The 22429-nt window shown below is 41.9% G+C and overlaps 1 protein-coding gene across 5 annotated transcripts in view; it reads left to right on the plus strand.

Annotated features, from left to right (window-relative positions):
• Window positions 1-22429, plus strand: part of BICD1 (BICD cargo adaptor 1) — a 256755-nt gene that overhangs the window by 18175 nt on the left and 216151 nt on the right. The window contains exons 1-2 of one of the 5 annotated variants that reach the window (XM_041735907.1): window positions 11277-11447; window positions 14195-14449. In XM_041735907.1, the coding sequence (XP_041591841.1) occupies window positions 11445-11447; window positions 14195-14449 (258 nt within the window). In that variant the 5' untranslated portion in view covers window positions 11277-11444. Of the gene's footprint in view, window positions 1-11276; window positions 11448-14194; window positions 14450-22429 lie in introns of those variants that run through there. The other 4 variants (XM_041735909.1, XM_041735908.1, XM_041735910.1 and 1 more) reach the window with 4 other exon arrangements.

The following is a 22429-nucleotide window of genomic DNA, read 5'->3' on the forward strand; positions in this document are numbered from 1 at the left end:
AAACAGCTTGGAAGTAGGAAGACTGAGGTTTAAAGTTAGATTTATCTATTTCTTTAAGAAAAGGCTGATCGCTTTTGTTGGGGAATCAAACTTCTTGTCCCCAAGATATGGGAGACTATGCTAACCAGGAAATAACTAATTCTTCCTCCAGGACAGGTTATTGTATGAGGTGTTTTCTAAGTCACCACTACTTTTAACCTCAGTTTTATTAAAGAATCCTGAGTAAGTGCTGTGACCTTCTCGCTTCATCTACCTTCTGATATAACCTGAGACATCAGCTTGTTGGGCAGAAAGGTACATTGCAGTATGCACACTATAAAGAAGAAAACATCCCTCCTGTTGTGTGTCTCCTTTACTCTCACATTGCACTTCTGACCCCAGATGTGTGGGTTTTCCACACATCAAGCAATTCTGGGATATCAGCTGGGTGCCCTACAACTTAACTCAGTTGTGATACTACCCACCCAGAGATAGCTGAGATCCCTCAGGTTAAGGACTCAGTCCCAGGAAACTGCTTTATAACCCCTTCTTCAGACACCATTCGAAAGTCACAGTTGTTAACCTGTGTTTCTGACCACCTGGCTATAAATGAGAGGTTTCCACACCCCAATCTCTGGGTATGATTAATTTACTAGAGCCACTCACAAAATTCAGGAAAATAGTTTACTTACCAGATAACCAAATTATAATAAAAGATACAGATAAATAGCTGGCTGAAAGCATACATAGGACAAAGTCCAGAAGGGTCTTGAGTGCAAGAGGTCTATCCTCATGGAGTTGGGTTGTGCCACCGTCGAAGCACACAGATGTGCTCACTAACCCAGAAACTCTCTGAATTCCACCCTTTTGGGTTTTGGTTCTTTTTTAAATGATTTTATTTATTTATTCATGAGAGACACAGAGAGAGGCAGGTTTCCTGCAGAGAGCCCAACCTGGGACTTGAGAGCCAGATGTGGGACTCGAGACTCAACGTGGCACTGGACATGGGACTCAACATGGGACTCGACCCGGGAACTCCAAGATCACGCCCTGAGCTGAAAGCAGATGCTCAACTGCTAAGCTACGCAGGCATTCCCACCCTTTTGGGGTTTTATGGAGGCTTTCTTTCATGGGCATGATTGGTGAAATCTTTGGCCATTGGTGACTGATTCAACCTCCTCCTGGAGGTGGGGGTCTAATGTAAAGTTAACAACTGTCTATTCTTGGTTGATTTATCCAGCAACCAGCCCCCATCCTTAAGTGACTTTCCAAAAGTCACCTCATTAACATAAACTCAGATGTGGTTGAAAGGAGCTTGTTATGAATAACGATACACCTTTTACTCCTATGGATCTGGAGCTCTTTCAGGAACTCTAGGAAAGACCAAATACTCTAACAAAAGATGTTCCCATTGCTCTTCTCACTTAGGAAATTCCAAGTATTTTAAGAGTTCTGTTCGAGAAATGAAATGACCAAATATACATTTATTATAAAACATAATATCACATATACTTCTCAATTTCAAAATTTACTACAAAACAATAATCTAGTCACTGTGGTACTGGCATAATAAGAATGAACAATTAAGGGCACCTGGCTCAGTCAGTAGAGCATGTGATTCTTGATCTTAGGGTTTTGAGTCCAAGCTCCACATTGGGCATGGAGCCTACTCAAAAAAAACCTTTTTAAAAAATAAAATAAAATAGGGACACCTGGGTGGCTCAGTTAACCGTCTGCCTTTGGCTCAGGTCATGATCTCAGCGTCCTGGGATAGAGGCCCACTCCTTGCTCAATGGGGAGCCTGCTTCTCCCTTTGCCTCTGCTTTCTACACCCCCTGCTTGTGTTCTCCCTCTCTCTGTCAAATAAATAAATAAATAAATAAATAAATAAATAAATAAATAAAATCTTTAAAAATATTTAAAAAATAGGCAAATGGACCAACAAAATAGAACTGAGAGTTTAGAAATAAACCCACATGTCTATAGTCAACTGACTTTTGACAAGAGTGTCAAAAGAAAAGTGTCAAATTGTGCTGGGATAATTGGATAGCCACAGGTAACAGATGAAATTAGATCCTTACCTTACACAATATACAAAAATTAATTCCAAATGGATTAAATATTTAAGTATAAGAGCTAAAACTACAAAAATTCTTAGAATAAAATAGGTCTGGATCTTCATGACTTGGATTTGGCTGTGAATTTCACATACTACACCCAAAGCACAAACAACAAAGGGAAAATAGGTAAGTCAAACTTCATCAAATTAAAACCTTTTGTGCTTCAAAGGTCACAAGAAAGTGAAAAGATAGCTTATAGGATGGAAGAAAATCATTGCAAGTCATATAACTAAAAGAGATTTGTATCTAGAATATGCAAAAACTCCTACAACTCAATAGTAAAATGACAGCCCAATCAAAAATGTACAAAGAATCTGTAAAGCCATTCCTCTAAGGAAGATATACAAATGGCCAATAAACACGTGAAAAGATGCCCAACATTATTAGCCATTAGGAAACACAAATCAAAACCACAAGATACCATTTCATATCCATTAGGATAGCTAGAATCAAAAGGTCAGATAATAATAAATATTGATAAGGATGTAGAGAAATTGGACATTTTATACACTGCTGGTAGGGATGTAAAATAGTTCAGCCACTTTGGAAATCTGTCTGGCAGCCCCCCAGATTATTAAACCTAGAGTTACTCTATGACCCAGCATTTCTACTCCTAGGCAGACCCAACAGAAATGAAAATATATGTCCACACAAAAGCTTATACAGGATATTTGTAATAACATTATTCAGTAGCCCAGAGGTGGAAAAAGCCAAATATCCAGGAACTGATGAATGGAATAAAATATGGTATATCCATACAGTAGAATAGTATCTAGCCATAAAAAGGAAAATAGTATTGATACATGCTACATGGACAAATCTCAAATATATGCAAAAGTAAAAGAAGATAGTCACAAAAGACAACACATAATATGATTCTATTTGTTTATTTATTTATTTTTAAAAAGATTTTATTTATTTATTCATGAGAGACAGAGAGAGGCAGAGACACAGGCAGAGGAAGAAGCAGACTCCATGCAGGGAGCCTGATGTGGGACTCGATCTGGAAACTTCAGGACCATGCCCTGACTGAAGGCAGTTGCTCAACCACTGAACCACCCAGGTGTCCCAATATGATTCTATTTATATTAAGTGTCCAGAATAGGGAGTCTACAGAGACAAAAAGATTGGTAGTTAGGGCTAGGGTAGGGGGTGAAATACTTGGATGATAGCTAAAGGATACAGAATTTGTTTGTAACTCAATTTTTTTTTTTAAAGTAAACTCTATATCCAATGTGGGGCTTGAACTTACAATCCCAAGATCAAGAGTCACATGCTCTACTGACTGAACCAGCCAGGAGCCTGACAGGGTTTCTTTTGAAGGTAACAAAGTTTTTCCAAAATTGACTGAAGCGGGAGCTGTACAGTTTTGTGAACCTACTAAAATCCATTGAGGGGGATCCCTGGATGGTTCAGGAGTTTAGTGCCTGCCTTTGGCCCAGGGCATGATCCTGGAGTCCTGGGATCGAGTCCCACATCAAGCTCCCTGCATGGAGCCTGCTGCTCTTTCCACCTGTCTCTGCTTCTCTCTCTCCGTGTCTCTCATGAATAAATAAATAAAATCTTAAAAAAAAAATCCATTAAGTTGTATACTGTATTATTATTTTTAATTATTATTATTATTTTTTGAGTGCGAATGAGTGAGAGTGAGCAGGGTAGAGGGAGAAGCAGACTCCCAACTGAGCAGGGAGCCCCACGCAGGCCTCATTCCCAGGACCCGGGGATCATGATCTGAGCTGAAGGCAGGTGCCTAACTGACTGAGCCACCTGGGTATCTCAAGTTGTATACTTTATTTATTTTTTTTTTAAGATTTTATTTATTTATTCATGAGAGACACACACACACAGAGGCAGAGACACAGGCAGAAAGAGAAGCAGGCTACATGCAGGGAGCCCGATGCGGGACTCGATCCGGGGACTCCAGGATCATGCCCAGAACCAAAGGCAGACACTTAACCACTAAGCCACCGGGTGTCCCAAGCTGTATACTTTAAATGGGTGAATTCTAGGGTATGTGACCCATATCTCAATAAGGCTGTTAAAAAAAGAAAGATTGACTAGAATAGATGATTTCTAATGTTGTTGTTCTTAGGCTCTTCTTGCAGTAAGGAAGGAAGAACAAGAGTTAAGATGACTTTCTCAAGCTTTTTATTTTTTCTAACTTAAAAAAAAAGTTACTTTACATGGATGTTGAGTTTGCAATATTAAAGCTGGTTACCTCACCAAATCCTCCTGAAGATTTAAGTACCTGGGCACCTTCTATCCTGATGCTCAGTCTATATGACTTTCATTATCAAAGTAATTTTATAGGCCAGGATGGCTTCTGGAGCTCCAGTCATTCTGTTTGTATTCTAGCCAGCAGGAAAGCAAAAGGGGAGAAGGGCATACCTCCTCATATTAAGGATAATTACGTAGTTGTACGTATCACTTCTTAAAACCAATTAGCCAGATCTAGTCATTGGCAAGTAACTTAATGTAGTAACTTAAATAAATAGCCAGATTTATTACATGACCATTCATACAGCAAAAAATTGGGGATGCAATAATTATAGAAGAAAAGAGATGTTGAGAGTCACCTAGCAGTTGGCCATCTTCCACAATTTAACCCACCAGCTACCTTTGTGTCAATATCCTCAATTTCCTTGTCTCCTATTCTTCCTACATACTCACTGATAAAACCCTAAGCCTGGACTGATAATCTACCCATCTCTACTCGTATACTTGATCCTTTGGAAAAAGCCATACAACTCTATGGCTTTTAGTGTTATTATAAATTGGTAATATTTAACTACAGTTGGGCTATTGACTCAGCTGGGTGACAAAAAATTATTCAAAACAATCTTCATATTCTTTGATGCATAGCACCTTGTAAGACCTTGGGTGTATCTACCACTTTAGTTGCTAGTATATAGTTTTACTTCTAAAGTGATCCTCAAAATAAACTTTATGAAAAAGAAGAATTGGTTATTCTGAAACAAGTGACTCAGAACACTGCCTCAGATCAAGAAAATCAAGGCAGGTCAGTGGACAAACTCTAAAGAAATAATAACTGGTAGTCAGAATTTTTTAGTCTTCTTTTAAGAAAGGATAAGTTATTAGCTTGTGTACTACAGTGTGCAAATTCTTGTGGTTGTTTTCAGCCAAAATACATGGGAGACAGATTGAATAATGAAGAAAAAATTTAATGGGATAAGATTGCCCCCGGAAATAGGCAAACGCTGATGGCAAAAACAATAAAATCGAGAGATTTGAAGAAATTATCATTTAGAAACTAAAGGAAAACACAGGTGGATAAATATAATCCCAGTGAAAATTAAACCAGTGCTTTTCTGGTGGGAAGATGAGAAGGATGTAGGTTGTGGCTAAGAAACAACTCCAGAGAGTCTGGTAGTCAGGAGTACCCGGGTGGCTAAGTTGGTTAATTATCTGCCTTCAGCTCAAGTCATGATTCCAGGGTCCTGCCTACTTTTCCCTCTCCTCCCTGCTCATGCTGTCACTATCTCTGCCATTGTCTCTCAGATAAATCAATAAAATCTTAGGGGGAAAAAAAGAGAATCTGGTAGTCACTGATATTGAAGATGTAAAACAGGAGAGAACAGCTATGTGGTTCTTTTTTTACCCTGGTACAAAATACTCCAGCTTTTATTAATTAACATCTTGCATCTTAAAAGAGACAACAGACAGATGAGGTAGCAGAGTTGAGAGCACTCTCTGAATGAGCACCCAAAAGACAGCAGACAGGGCTCAGCAAGAGGCAGCACCTTCTGGGAGGGGGCCTGGACCCAGGGGTGCTCCAGGATCTGAGCCAGAAGCAGCCACTCAGAGGGGTGTCTGGGCAGCATGGAGATTAAGTTCTGGCCTCAGAAGGCATTGATGGGGGAAACCTCACTCTTATCTTGAGAGTGTATTTGGAGCTCTCAGTGTGAAATGCTCTTAGAGGGTGGATTTCCCACCAGCAGTTCAGAGCAGAGTATTCTAATCCACATCTACCTTCTCATTGTATATAGTCCCCTCCACTGTTTCTGGGGGCACAGAGTTGTCAGCTCAGGCTGTTTCCATATCTTAAACTTCTTTTCACATTTCACTCTCCTATATCCTGTTTTTTACCCTCTCTGTCCTGCACAAACTACTCTTGTCAGGAGTTCCCATTTGCATGTTGCTAAATATGGTGACATTTCTGTGTCGTCATCTTACTTGACCTTGACCTCTCAATGGCATTGACTTGGTCCTTATTATTTCACTCTTCAGATGGTCTCTTTCATTCTATTCAGATATTTCCCTCCTGATTTTCTTCCTAACCACACTGACTGGTCCCCTCTTAGCTTTCTTTATTTAAATTCCAGTTAATTAACTACAATGTAATATTAGTTTCACATGTTCATTACAGTGATTCAACACTTCCATACAGTGCTGGGGGCTCATCACAACAAATGCCCTCCTTACTCCCCATCACCTGTTTCACCCATCCGCCTACCCATCTCCCTTCCGGTAACCAGCAGTTTGTTCTCTATAGTTATTTCTTAGCTTTCTCTGTTGGCTTTTCCTCTTCCACTCAGCTTTTAGTAGGGGTACCTCAGAGACCCCCTTATCTTCTCTATTTAGACTCTTTTCCTAGGTAAAATCATCCATTTCCTTAATTTGAAATCCATATGAAGCCGAAGTGACTGGCTGACTCACGCAGAAGAGCATGTGACTCTTGATCTTCTGGTTGTGAGTTCCAGCCCCCTATTGGGAGTAGAGTTTCCTTTAAACAACAAAACAAAACATCTAATGCTAATAGTTTCCAGAGAAGAATTGTTATACCTCCCAAGAAGTCTCTTAGTTCTGGTCTTATTTTTTTTTTTTTTTTTTTTAGTTCTGGTCTTATATTCAATTGTCTGCTTAACATTTCTATTCAAATGTCTCCAAAGTGGCTTATACTTAATATGTCCAAAATAGAACTCCTAATCTCCTGAAACTTCCTTAAACCCTTTCCCATCCAACTAATGGCAAACCATCTTTCCAATTGCCCAAGTCAGAAAATTAGAATTTGTTAATGATTCCTTTTTTTCACATCTAATCCCCAAACAAGTCTTGAGACTTCTATCTCCCCTCCCCCTCCCCCAATATGTTAGGAATCCATTCATTTCTTTTCCTTACTGCCACCACCTCAGTTCAGGCCACCATCTTCTTCTCTTAGACAATCACAACAGTTTCCTAAGTAATGACCCTACTTCTTTTTATTCTTTTTTTTTTTTTTTTAAGATTTATTACTTATTTACTTGAGAGAGAGGTTGAGAGAGAGAGAGAGGTTGAGAGAGAGAGAGAGGTTGAGAGAGAGAGAGAGGGAGAGAGAACATACCTGAGTGATGGGAGGGGCAGAAGGACAGAATCTTCAAGCAGACTCCCTGCTAAGTGTGAGGTCTGATGTGAAGCTTGATGTGGGGCTTGATGTGGGGCTCGATCCTATGACCCATGAGATCATGACCTAAGCTGAACCCAAGAGTAAGAGTCTGATACTCAACTGACTGAGCCACCCAGGCACCCCTTTTTCTTTCTTTCTTTCTTTCTTTCTTTCTTTCTTTCTTTCTTTCTTTCTCTTTATTTCTTTTCTTTCCTTCTTTCTTTCTTTCTTTTCTTTTCTTTTCTCTTTTCTTTTCTTTTCTTTTCTTTTCTTTTCTTTTCTTTTCTTTTCTTTTCTTTTCTTTCTCTTTCTTATCTTTTTAAAGTAAACTCTACCTCCAGTGTGGAGCTCCAACTCACAACCCTGAGATCAAGAGCCGCAGGATCCACTGACTGAACCAGCCAGGTGCCCCTCTACTTCTATTTTTTGATACCACCAATCTTTTTTGTGTGTAGCTATGATATTCTTAAAATGTAAATCAAATCATTTCATTTCCTGACTAAATAATCAGGTCTCCTGCTGCACTGAGAATAAAACCCAAATTCCTTATTCTTTTCTTTCCTTTTTTTTAAGGCTTGTTTGGGTAAAGAAATGTTTCTGAATAGGTTCAGAATTCCTATTTAAATCCTAGGGCCATCAAAAAAATCAAGAGAAAGGGACATATTTTGGCAGAAAGAAGCATATTAAGAAATTTTGTTAAAAACTTGAAGAGCTGGGTGCAAGGCCAGCCATAGGCATAGATGTGAATTAGGTAATGTTTTTCTGCAGTGCAGCCTCCACTTCTTCAGCCATTTGGTTCCTTCCTTGAGGTATCTCTTTATCAGAATCAGGAAAAAAATATAAATGTAAATTTTAGTTTAAGGAATGCCTGGGTAGCTCAGTTGTTGAGCATCTGCCTTTGGCTCAGGGCATGATCCTGGAGTCCTGAGATCAAGTCCTGCATCGGGATCCCTGCATGGAGCCTGCTTCTTCCTCTGCCTATGTCTCTGCCTCTCTGTGTGTCTCTCATGAATAAATAAATAAAATCTCTAAAAAAAATTAAGTTTAATAACTTTTTGCATTTTAAAGTTATTTCTAATTATGAAATGATAGATGTCTTTATTGCCAAAGTTGTTGCAGACATCATTTTGAGGGGGATTTGAAAGAAAAGCAGAGGATTTAAAACATCCTTCCTGGCAACCTTAAAATCCCAGCCTACAACCTACCAGCTATTCTAACTTTAAGGCTAAGTCACTTAGGGTTATTTAAATTTTTTTCTAAAGCATGCTGAGAAGCAAAATAGAAGTATTTGTCTCTTCTTGTTCTTGTGCGGTGTGAAACTCATTTGCCTTGGAAAGTTTTTTTTTTATTCTGCAAATGTTTGCAATTTGAAAGCCCATATTCTTTTTTTTTCTTTTTTAAAAATTGGGATATAATTGACATGTGATATTAAATTAGTTTCAGGCATTTAACATCCAAATAAGTCTAACTTGCAAGGCAGGCATGATCCTTGAGTGTCCCTTCAGTGTTGCCTTTCTTTTCTATTGTAGTCCTAGGCCATCTACCCTTGGCTTATTAAGCCTCAGCTTCTAACTTTTATTCTTTACATTTATCAAGCTCTTTTCTGCCTTAGGCTTTTACATATGTCCTTCCCTCTTCCTGGAAAGCTCTTCCCTCCACATTTAGCAATTCCAGTTCCTTTAGGTACCTTAGATACTAAAGTAAATATTACTTCTGCAGAGAGATCTCCACTAATCATTCTGTTGTTTCTTTTTTTTTTTTTTTTTTTAAATTTTTTATTTATTTATGATAGTCACAGAGAGAGAGAGAGGGGCAGAGACACAGGCGGAGGGAGAAGCAGGCTCCATGCACCGGGAGCCCGATGTGGGATTCGATCCCGGGTCTCCAGGATCGCGCCCTGGGCCAAAGGCAGGCGCCAAACCGCTGCGCCACCCAGGGATCCCTGTTTCTTTTTTCTATATTAATCTTATCCTTTTTTTCTCAAAAAACTTAAAAAACAAACATATTATGTTGTTCTTAGGTGTCAAATATCATTCTATTCACAACAGTCTCATTAGGAGTTATATTATTGTCCCCTCCTTAAGGAGGAGGCAACTGAGGCACACACAACTGTAAGTGGTAAAGTTGGATTTGACCCTAGCAGATTTTGTCTGCTCTTTTTTTTTTTTTTTAAGATTTTATTTATTTATTTATTTGAGAGAGAGGAGAGAGCATGAGTGGAGTGAGGGGTAGAGGGAGAAGCAAACTCCCCACTAAGTGGGGAGCCTGATGCAGGGCTGGATCCTGGAACTCAGGGATCATGACCTGAGCTGAAGGCATATGCTTACCTGACTGAGCCACCCAGGCACCCCAGCTTCTGCTCTTAACCACTATGCTGTATCCTGCTTATCAGTGTCACAATTTGGAATTTTTTTATTAATTTACCTGTTTCTGTTGTCATTTTTTTTTTAAGATTGTATGTATTTATTTTTTTAGCTAGAGAGAGGGTGTGAGCAGGGAGAGGAATAGAGGGGAAGGGAGTGGGAAAGGGAGGGAGGAGGAAAGAATCTCAAGCAGACTGTGGGCTTGATCTCATGACTCTGAGCTGAAACCAAGAGTTGGTTACTTAACCAACTGAGCCACCCAGGCAATCCCTGTTGTCTGTTTTTGGTCTGTTTTGTCTCATGTTTGTTTGTCCCTCCCAGAGCATAAACTCCATGAGGTCAGGGACCAATGACATCTTACTGATCATTGATTTTACAATGCCTACTATTGTTCCTAAGACATAAGGGGTACTTAATGAACATCTGTTTAAGGAATGAATGAGAGCAAGAGAAAGCAATTTTCATGCAAAGTTGGTGAGAGGTTGGTTTGAGGTACTAAGTCACACAATATAATTTTACCTAAATATTTGTGTTTTTAAACAATATTTATTTATTTAAGTAATCTCTACACCCATTGTGGGGCTCGAACTTATGATCTGGAGATCAAGAGTCACATGCTTTTCTGATGAGCCAGGCAGGCACCCCTAGTTTTTCCTAAATATTTATATGTAAGAAAGTTTCCTAAATAATTGGAGGCTGCTAATTTAAAGAAATACACTTCCAGGAATAGTTTAAGAAATTCTTTTCTAGGGCAGCCTGGGTGGCTCAGCGGTTTAGAGCCACCTTCAGCCCAGGGTGTGGTCCTGGAGACCTGGGATCGAGTCCCATGTATGGAGCATGCTTCTCCCTCTGCCGGTGTCCCTGCCTGTCTGTTTCTCATGAATTAAAAAAAAAAAAATCTAAAAACAAAAAATTCTTTTCTATATATTTGTCAGTGATATATCCATATCTATGTCTGTATCTATATATACATGATATGTATGATATATATATATATATATATGTATATATATATATATATATATAAAGAAAGAGAAATGTAAATGTGTAGTACTGGAGGAGTGTGGTATGTAAGGGAATAAGCTGATTATCTTCAATTTAAATACCAACATATATAGGATCAAAGTTTTAATAAATAAAATCTTATAATGTTAAATGTTATCTGAAGTCAGATTGAATACATTAACAAATGTGGATCAATCAGAAAAATGGGGCAGGACAGAGCATAGGGGATGGGTGACAATGGAAATTGAGGAGAAGGAAAAGTCCCAGAGGCAAACTCCATTCTTAATTCTATCTAAAGGGAAGGGAGTAGTAGGCAATCTGCTCCAAGTGTTGTGATTCCTTCGGAAGGGCTCTGCTTACACTTTGCAGAGTGAGGAAAGGCCAGGGACATACTGGGAAGAAGGCAGTTTAGCTACCCACAATTACAGCTTTCATCTCTCCTCTCAGCAGTTCATGATCATTCATCATTGTGATAGAGGATGGGCGCTCCAGGAGCACACAGGCAGAGCTTCTCCACTGGAGTGTGACATCAAGGCAGTGTAGGAGGAATGATGTGGTCATTATCACCCCTGCTTCTCTGCCAGGTTGGAATTCATGGTTAGTAGTGTTTCAAGTGTTTTCTCCATTAATTAATTAACTAATTGTTTATTTTATAGATCAGATAATCACAAGAGAATATTCTGTTGTAATTGGCAGCATCTGGAAGGAATCTTTTTGTCTGTTTTCAGAGGCAGTGAAAATCACATCCAGACTGCCTCCTAGTCAAGGCTTTGTTAGAGCATTGTTGTTTGTTTGCTCTTCCTCCCACACCATCAGCAACGTCTTTTTTCTTTCCCACGCACAAAATGAAGGGGAGAGTTGAGTCGTGCTTTTTTTTTTTTTTTTAAAGATTTTATTTATTTATTCATGAGAGACACAGAGAGGGAGGCAGAGACACAGGCAGAGGGAGAAGCAGGCTCCCTCTAGGGAGCCCCATGGGGGACTTGGGGATCATGCTCCAGCGGAAGGCAGACGCTGAGCCGCTGAGCCACCCAGGCGCCCCGGGGCCTGCTAAATCAGAAAGCTTGTGTGTGTGTGTGTGTGTGTGTGTGTGTGTGTGTGTGTTAAACACCTCCTAGCCACAGAGAAGCAGCTCTCCAATAAGTGGCACCCAATAGAAGAGAAGCAAGGAACTGGTGAGCTTTTTGGTCTATGGGTCCCAGAGCCCCCCTTCCATTTCCACAAAAATCGCCCCTTTGCTGCTCCTATTGCTCCCTTTCCTCTAGGTTCTCTATCCTCATCTCTTCTCCATTTTTGGTCTTTCACCTTGACTTTGCCTTTGCCTCCTCCAGTGACTCTTCCAATTGAGCAAAGCGGTCATTTTACAAGCATATAGCATTTAGTTGCTGGGTTTGTATTATTCATGAGTGGCGAGGCCAACAGAATGATCCAGTTTGGGGCTCTGGAGTTAGGATTAAATTTTGGCTCCACCAAGTCTGGCTTCACTCAAACTTCCCTGTGCTTCTTTCACCACTTTTCAATTGGGGATCACGCTTCCTACCTCCAAGACGTGTCCTTAGGACGGGGCCGCATGCACTTAGGACACTCAGAAGAGTGCCCGGCACGTGGTCTCGGGAACTATTAGCTCTTACTTAGAAAAGAATTGTGGTAGGGTCTCGCTGATACCATATATGGGGAATTTCATATAGTTTTCCTTCGTCGAAGAATGTGTAGAGTGGGACTCCTGAGGCAAGAGGCAAGGTATCTAGGGGCGTGCGGGGTGCATGTATTTTTCTGGGCAGACCCGGTCTTGTGGCAAGCTGGGCACCCAACGCTCGCGCCAGGGCACTTTAGCCAAGACTCTCCCGGGGGTAACAGGGTGACTCGGCGGCCCGGGCCAGGCGGGGGTGGGAGCGCGCGCTCGGGGCGCAGCCGGCGGCGCCCGAGGCCGGGAGGGAGGCTGCGGGCCCCGAGCGCCTTAGTTACCCGGCGCTTTTCTTTGGGAAAGACGCCGATCCCGGCAGTTCCGGCGCAGCGGCCGAGCAGGGGCGTCCCCGCTCCCGGTGGGGGGGCTGGGACGTCCGCGGGGCAGAGCCGGGGGAGGACCTCCCGCCGCGGCCGAGCCGAGCAGGGCGCAGGGCCCCCCCGCGCGCCCCCGGTGCAGCTCCCGGCGGCGGCGGCCCCGCGCCCCCGGTGGGGGGGGGTGGGGGGCCTGGGGGGGTGGGGAGGTGGGGGGGGGTGGGGGGCCTGGGGAGGTGGGGGGGGGTGGGGGGGCTGGGGAGGTGGGGGGGGGTGGGGGGGGCTGGGGAGGTGGGGGGGGGTGGGGGGGTGGGGAGGTGGGGGGGGGTGGGGGGGCTGGGACGTCGGCGGGGCAAAGCCCGGGGAAGACCTCCGGACCAGGGCGCAGGTCCCCCCCCCCCGCGCGCCCCCCGGTGCAGCTCCCGGCGGCGGCGGCCCCGCGCGCCCGGTGGGGGGGGGTGGGGGGCTGGGACGTCGGCGGGGCAAAGCCGGGGGAAGACCTCCGGACCAGGGCGCAGGTCCCCCCCCCCCCCGCGCGCCCCCGCCCCCAGCCCGCGCGCCCCCCGGTGCAGCTCCCGGGAAGCGGCCCCGCGCGCCCGGTGGGGGGGTGGGGGGGCTGGGACGTCGGCGGGGCAAAGCCCGGGGAAGACCTCCCGCCGCGGCCGAGCGGACCAGGGCGCAGGCCCCCGCCCCCGCGCGCGCTCCCGCCCCCGCCCCCGGCCCCGGCCCCGGCCCGCGCGCCCCCCGGTGCAGCTCCCGGCGGCGGCGGCCCCGCGCGCCCGGCGGGAGGCGCCTCGGGATGCTTGGGCCGGTCCCCTCCCTCCCCCCGCGCTGACTCCCTCCGCCTCCCCGCCCCCTGCGCGGAGCCGGGGGCCGGGCGCCGGGCGCGACGGGAGGGAGCGGGCCCGAGACTGCATCATTCCGCACCGGCTGCAGCGCGGCCAGAGGCAGCAGGTGGAGCGAGCGGGCGGGACGCGAGCCGGAGCGCCGGGCCCCGGGGACACTGCGGTGACGCTGCCCGGGAGACATGGCGGCCGGCGCCTCTGAATAAGCAGAATCGGAGCCCCCCGTCGTCCCGCGGCCGCCGCAGCCCGGGCCATGCCGCACGGCTGCTGAGCGCACGCAGGGCCCGGCCCCGAGGACGCTGCCGCCTCGCCCCTCATCCTCCCCGCGCCTTCTCCATGTTGCATTTCTCCCCAGTTTGTCGGGCCGTGTAGCCGCTGCGGCCGGGGCAGCAGTCGGGGCGTCGCTGTGCTCCCTCAGCCAGCCGCACGCTTCCATCTTCACCCTCCCCCTCCCCACCTCCGTCCCCCCCCCCCCCCGCCCCCCGCCTGCTTCGCCTCCAGCTCCGGGTCCCGTGCCCCCTCCCGTCTCCATCCACCGGGGCTATGGCCGCAGAAGAGGTGCTGCAGACCGTGGACCATTACAAGACCGAGATAGAGAGGCTGACCAAGGAGCTCACGGAGACGACCCACGAGAAGATCCAGGCTGCCGAGTACGGGCTGGTGGTCCTGGAGGAGAAGCTGACCCTCAAGCAGCAGTATGACGAGCTGGAGGCTGAGTACGACGGCCTCAAGCAGGAGCTGGAGCAGCTCAGGGAGGTGAGCTGCCCGGCCCCTCATCCCTCCCGGCCCTCATCCCTCCCCTCCCCCTCCCCCACCCCCACCCCCACTCATCATTTGTCAAGAAGTCGCCCAGGATGCGATCCAAAGGCATGTTTCTTCATGTTAGAGTCCTTTGTTGATAAGAGAAGGTTGAAAGAGCCCATTGTGTCCTCCCCCCCCACCCCCCAAGAGAAAAATTGCCCAGGAAATGCATGTATAAGCTGGCATTGGAGAGGCCGTGGGGGAGGGAGATGCAGAAGTCTTCAAGTCTCAGCACTTTAAGGCGACATTTAGCTGGGTTGGAATGTGTAAATCCAACTTCTTCCAAACTGCTGTTATTTCAAACCCAGGGGCCAGCGACAATCCCATAATCCACAAAGGTGATGAGTGGGTTTGTGCTGAGGGACCTACAGTCTCAGGATGTAGGATCTGTGGCACCTGAGCCCTCTGAAGGCAACCACCCCTCGATGCGAGGGGGAACTGTTATTAGAAGAACTCTCCGCCAATCCCATTTGACAAAGTCGGGGCCATCTCCATCCTCTTTGGCTTTAGTTATTCTTGTCATCTGGCTGCCTGAGAAAAACAACTCTGCTGGGTGATCGCGCTGCCTTGATTTTACCTCGGAGTGAGGCAGAGCCATGCCCAAGTCATCTAAGGTCACCCTGGCCAGGGAAAATTTAACTCCTCTGAATGGTTTATATCAAGTGCATGGATAGCCACCCATATCAAATGAGGCTCTTCTGCTTGCAATGACCGTATTTATAAAACCAGAATATCACAAATGGGCCATGCGTAACACTTGTCCTCTTTAGTCTTTAGGTATTTGGCTTCTCTTAAAGACTGGGTAATGTTTTGGAAGAAAATAATGGATATGCTTTGATTTCCTATCAAGTACTCCTAAGAATATACATACTGTTGAAGGAACTCAGTCTGTTTTACCTGATTCCTGAAGCACTATGGGTAACAAGTCACCAGTTATAAATTTATATGTACACACTGCTTTTCTTTGTGGCAAGTCTTTCTTTTTAGGAGGCTATTGACTTTTAAGTGTTAATTCTAAATTTGGTATATATTATTATCAAAAATATATTATCAAAATATATATATCAAAAAAATATATATTTTTCTTAGTTTTTTTGGAGGGTGTCTGTTTTTATGTTGCTACAGTTAAAAAAAAAAAAACGTTTTATGACCTATCTAATCAACTTGCCTTCTAATCTAGTACACAATATGGTAAATACTTCCACTTTTAAGTATGTTTTCTTTTTATTCTGAGGGCTGAATGCCAACAAATAAACATATGGTAAAAAAAAACCCAACTAAAAATCTGATTTTCATGTATCAGGATGTAAATTTTGAGTTCATGTTTTTCTTACCATGTACATGTCTGTTCTTAACAACAGCTGGGCTTACTGGTATTTTCCAACTTAGATTAGGTCTGATATGTTTAAATTCAGTGATGCTAAACCTTGTGAAGTCAGGAAACAGAATAGTGATTATAATTCTCAGAGAGGTTTTGATGTTTAAACCTATCAACACTGCTTTGCCAAGGTGCGGAAGTGCAAACCAGGCAGTGGTAAGCCATCACCTCCTTGATAAAGGAGGTAGATTTAATTTAATGAAATGGAGTATTAACTGTTAACTGACCTTCCTGCTTGATTTAAACAACCTTTCTAGGGGTATTTCTGTGTCATTTGCACTTACTCTACATAGTAAACCATAATGGAATTGTCTTTTGCCTTGACTAGACCATGAGCTTTTAAGGAAAGGAATCTATCTTAATTTGCTTTGCATCCAAAGCCTTTAACACAAAGCCTGTCACATAGTAAGTGTATAATAAATAATTTATTAAAGAGTACATTTATATTGGAAGAAAGAACACCTTTATCAAACATTCACTAGTCAATCTTGGTTAGTGTCAGAGAAAGAATAAGAAAATTAGGAAGTATAGGAAGTGACTGGTATTGAAACACTACCTATTGAAACACTACCTGTCATCAACAATAATGGGAAGGATGAGAAAAAACGTTTTGTGAGAAGAGTACAACTGTAGTTTCTTAATACAGAATAATGCAAAGAGCAGTTATACATTTTTTTCTTTAAAGATTTGAGACATATTTTGTTCTATAGGAGGTTAATAAAAAATTTATCAGGATTATTTTTACCAGATGATACTCATTTACATATGTATTTTGAGTTGCACTTAGTTCAGTTTTTTATTACAAATGAACTGTGCTAAGCAATTACATAAGATATTTAGGGGTAATAAAATAATGATTATATTTGTTTGATAGCGTGACCTGTTATTTTTATTTTTTAAGCATAATGTATACTTTAGTTGGGACTATTATTTAAATGCACTAAATCGGTCTCCATAATATTTCCTGTTTGAAAAGTGAATCCAGAATAATTGTGCAAGCTAAGATATCCCAATGATGATATCATATAGAAGCCATTTTTGAGAGATGTTTTGTGAGTGTTCTGATTTTTAAAAAGGAAGTTTTGTTCATTTGCAGGTACATATAGTAAACAATTTTGCATTTTATGTATAACGTCAAGTATAAAATATCTGGCTTATTTCTAGGCTCTTTTAACAAATATGATTCATTTATTCATTTAAAAGTCATTGGTCCAGTTTATGAGGACATCAACAGAAAATGACTGTACTAACTCCAAGTTGAACATTGGTAATTTGCAGGATAGCAACGTGGCTCAGTCTTTACAGGTCATTTTTTTTTTCAAGAGTCAGCACCCAGCAATGTTGCTGCCCTCCTTCCCGGGCTGATTACTGCTATGACAATAATGCAAGTGAGCGGTGTTGGCCTGAAGATGTGCAAAATCAAGATGATGAACTCATTACTTTTTTTCTAGTTTTTTTCTTCCCTAAGTCTAGATTGTTTTTTTGACCTGGCCTGACATCCTTTAGGGCTGTGCCTTCTACATGACCCAAAAGAACACACTTGAAAGAAAAGTACTCACGATATGAAAAAGGAATGACTTCTGCCATCATCATAATGTTCTCCTTTTAATAGTCTTTGAGGAGCTAGACAAAGCAACTTGTCTCTTAGAATACTTGACCATGGTTTTATGATTTCACAAGTAATGCTTGCTTTTCAGTGACCTGAGGGCACCCATGCCTAGTGTTGCTCAGGTCCTGGCTGATTGTATGCTTGGGATGTGTGTAAATCAGCACTGTGAATGTCATTCAGGCCAAAATAGTGGAAGAGTCATAGTTCTAAAAAAATTTTTAAACTAAAAATATACATACATTAAAAAAAGACCTCCTAGAATTTAAATTTGTTTGTGTTTGTTTTATTTTTTACTTAAAAAAAGTATTTGAAATTTAAAAAATAGTAAAGTGGAAAAAGATCCCCTTAGAAAGGAATGATTCAGCATTCTTTGTAGCATTTTAGAAAACATATCCATGTGACAACTTTAGAAAAGTTTTGCAGCTAGGTTACGGTAGACTATGTACGAAGAATCTTCAACTCCTTTTTTTTCTTTTTTTTTTTTTGCTCATTCTTACCCCTGACACCAAGGATAGACACCATTTGTTTAAGAAGCACTTTGTGGACAGTGAGCAGCTTTTCTTCCTAGAGCCAATTTTATGTTTTTTTCAGAGCACTGGTTAAATCATTCAAGGAATAAGCATTGAACTTACGTACTTTTTAGAGACTGTCACATTAGGACCTGATGAAAGCCATTTAATTATTTGGATTCATCTTTAAACAGAAATTTCTTTATATGCTTGGAGAGATTGTTAGCTTTGTATATGCTAAATTATGAAATCATAGTTAGGGGGAAGAGAGCCCTCAGATTTCATTTCCAATTTATGAATGAACATAGAGAATGTTAATTACTTATTTACCTAAGTATTTTCTCTCTCACTGTTTTGAAAGAGACATGTTTATATTTATCATTGTATTTATTATCAAATTAATTAAAACATCTAAAATATATCAATATGCGCTTTTGGAAAGTATTTACAAACAAGCTCAACAAAAAACACAATCACTTTCAATCATGTTTCTCTCTCTCTTTTTTTTTGATCCAGCTGTTCTAACCTGCACCATTTCTTTTTATTTCAACTTAAAATTTCATCTCTGGCAAAATTATTTCTCAGAAACAAGATGGTATATCTTTCATCACACTCATTATGTTTGCATGAACATGTATGGTAACCATGGTTTGATTATTTTTTCAGATTTTCATGTCTATGAATATTCTGCTCTATCGTCCCCTTCAGTACACTTATGCTGTATGGATATTGCATTCCAAGTTCAAAAATATGATAATCACTTGCATGTTGAAATATATAGTAAAAGACTTGCTCACACATAATGTTGTACCTGTAAATATGGCCTTGAAGGAGAGGAAGGCATGAAGAGATGCAGTCTTACTATTAAATCATTCATTATGTTAAAGAAGAATGTGAAGTCAAGTGTCAGGAGATGTTACTGGGAAGGTGGCAGTAGCTACCTTTTGCCTTGGGGATGGAGAACCATTGAAAGGAAACAAAAAGAATTTCTTAGTAACTGTGTTTGGTGCCTTACATCTTATTTAATCTTCAGAGTGATTCAGAGACTCTGCTTATTTTTACAGATAAGAAAATAAGAGTAATAAAGCATTTAATTCTGTAGAAAGCCCTACTTAGGCCTAGGCATTTTGCATACCTTATCTCTAATTCTTTAAGAATCCTTTTTATAAGGTAGATATTACTTGAATTATGCAGAAAAGAAAAATAAGTCTTAGGTTAAGGATTCTTCTCAAAGCTGCAAAGTGAAGTAGTGGAACCTGGTTTAGGAAGAAGCCCATTTTCTTTTTCACTTTACCATACTACCAGAGAGGGTGAAATACCTCAGTCACATGTATGGTTTAGAAGTTCCAGTGTTGGGTATAGAGAGTGGATTGGAGCTGTGCAGGGGCAGTAGGGATGATGAGGAGGGGTCAGACCTAACTGCTGTTTAGGAGGTGTAGAGTGGAACATGATGCTGGGTGGCTGGATGTGGGAAGTAAGGAAAAGAGTAGAGTTGAGAATTTTCTAAGGATGTGTAGAAGGTGGTTCCATTCACAAAAGAAGGTACTATGTATGGGAAGAGCCATTTTAGAGGGTCAGGTTGATGGCTAGGTTATAGGAATCCTTTTAATTCATGTTTTCTTTGAGGGGAGGCATAAGTTGCATGACAAATTAAAATACTCAACTCTCAATTTAATAAAACAAACGAGTAATTTGTGCAATTTTGTTGTCATTTTATTCAAACCCTATTTCCAGAACATGGAAGATATGAACAACTTAACAATGTTTTCGCCAGTTAGTTTGATTGCATTTTGAATTAGGAATTGTGCAAATTAATAAGCAAAGCTGGGCCTGGCACAATGAGGACCCAGAGGTCAGCCTAAGTGGAAAACTGGCCCTTCCTGTCCTCTTAGGTTAGAGGGGCCTGGGAGAAACAGCACACACCTCTTGCTGACAGATAACTTGAAATCATATTAGTGCTTTTCATTTAAAATTTTTTCATTCTTTTTTTGGTCATAATAGTTTGCTCTTTGAAAATTATGATTCTATAATTACAATTTATGGCAACAGTCCAAGTTAGATAAAATCATATACAAATTAGTTGTTTTCCTTTCTCTTCTCCCAATTCTGTCTGTATTCTTACACTTTGTTGAATATTCTCTTATACTTGTTTTAAATATCTTTAACATATGAATCCATTGACAGAGTTTTTTGTTCTTGTTTATTTTTATAAAAATGGGATCATGTTATACATATTACTCTGTAGCCTGGTGTTTTTCATTTAATACTATATCCTTTTAAAATGCAGATATTTCTAGGACTTGTGGGTGGTCCAGTTGGTTAAGCCTTGGACTCTTGGTTTCTGCTCAGGTTATGATCTCAGGGTCCTGGGATCAAGCCCTGTGTCAGGCTCCCCGCTCAGTGTGGAGTCTACTTGTCCTCTCTCCCTTTCTGCCCCTCCACCCCCTCTCTAAAAATAACTAAATAAAATCTTAAAAAATACTAAAAAAAAAAAATCAGATATTTCTAAAGCAGGGCTAACTTTTTTTTTAAAAAAAAGATTTTATTTACTTATTTGAGAGACAACAAGTGAACATGGGTGGGGGGTTGGAGGCAGGGGGAGGAGGAAGAGGCAAAGGGAGAGGGAAAAGCAGACTCCCCACTGAGCAGAGAGCCCCACGTGCTGCTCTGTCCCAGGACCCTGAGATCATGACCTGATCTGAAGGCAGATGCTTAACTGACTGAGCCGCCCAGGTACCCAGCAGGGCTTCCTTTTTAAGGCACTGATGTTTTGAGCATGAAGAAAATGGGAGTGAATAGAAAAGAAAGACAGAGAATCTCAGCGAGTGTGGGTGACCCTGGGGGCTTGGAGGGATCAGGTGGTCCAGCTCCCCATGGCAGCCTGTGTGATAACACCAAGGAAAAAGATGGAAAGTTTTGTGCATGAATTAACAGCAATTTGATTCTTGTCTTCTTGGCTGGTGATGGGGCTTATGTGTATCAGCATAATAGGTGGCTAGATTCCATGGCCGATGAGAGCTGGTCCTGCAGTGTGGCCACATCCTGTCCATACCGGGTCTTGGTGAAAAGCCAAGATGATTCAGGCAGTTGGGCCTCATTATGTTATTCCATCTTTGCCCTGTGATAGTTGAGTTTTGAGGTGTTGGTTAGGATCATATACAGAATCTCAGATTCAGCATGTTATGTAGGTGATGGGGACCAGTGGATGCAAGACAGGAAATTGTTTGGTAAAAGTGTTCTTCCTTAAAACAGTGAAAAGGTATATAAGAGTGGCAGTTGATACTTTTTCTTCTAGGATTTAATTATTTTGTCTATAAAATTAAGGAGTTGGGATAATTTCTATGATTCTTTTCAGCTCTAGATTTCTGTGATGCTGTGTTTTAGCGTTACCTAGTCTACTTGTTTTAATCTATCTGTCCTTTATTTTTCAAATTCATTGTATTTTCTTTACAATATACAGAATAGACTTGTTCAATTACCATAGTTTTTACTTAGCCATTAGAGCTCAACTGTTTTCTGTCTTTTTCCTCCTATCTGTTTCTACTCTAGTCACTCATCTCCAGCCAGGGAAATCTACCTGTTTTCACACTTATATTCTGTCCCTTGACAGTTTATTTTTATTATTTTTTTAAATTTTAACAATTCATAGTTCTCTTTTCCTTTGAGCATCTGGCCCAAACTTATTTCCCTCTGGATTAATTTTACTTTTTTAATCATACCTATATAGTTATAGAACTGGGGCACCTGAGCGGCTCAGTGCATGATTTCCAGGGTCCTGGGATGGAGTCCTGCATCGGGATCCCCACAGGGAGCCTGCCTCTCCCTCTGTGTATGTCTCTCTCTCTCTCTCTCTCTCTCTCTCTGTGTGTGTGTCTCTCATGCATAAATAAAGTCTTAAGAAAAAAAAAAACTGACTCATTGAGTTTGTTTCATTGACATATTTGTGATTGCTTCAGAGAAAGAACAAGGCCCATTGGGTCCATGGGAGCCAGATTTGAGTCAAAATCAAGAACTAAGAAGTATGGGGTCCGTTATTGTTTTCTTTAGGCAGGTTTCTTTAGGAAGTAGTGAGTTCTTTGTTGCCAAAACAATTTTAGGAAAGGCTAGCTAACCACATGCTAGGAATACTGTCTAGAAGGTTCATGCTTAGAAAGGAGTTTATATAGGATGATCTCTAAAGTTTCCCCTACCCCAGTCTGAGTTTTGAAAATTTTATCTTTTTACACTTTCCAAGTAATTTCATATTATTTATGTTTTTTTATACTCCCTTCCCTACCACTAGATCATAGTGTTTCCAACATGGTTACATTTTTCTGTTTTAATGTTTAGCATTTTGCAGTGTTTATGACTTTTGATTATTTGGAATGTTTTCAAAGTATATCAAAAGTTTATCTTAATTTTGATATGTTTTGTTTGATTTTCAGAAGAGAACTGATGTG

This window comes from Vulpes lagopus, chromosome 21 (assembly GCF_018345385.1).
Source record: "Vulpes lagopus strain Blue_001 chromosome 21, ASM1834538v1, whole genome shotgun sequence".
NCBI lineage: Eukaryota > Metazoa > Chordata > Mammalia > Carnivora > Canidae > Vulpes > Vulpes lagopus.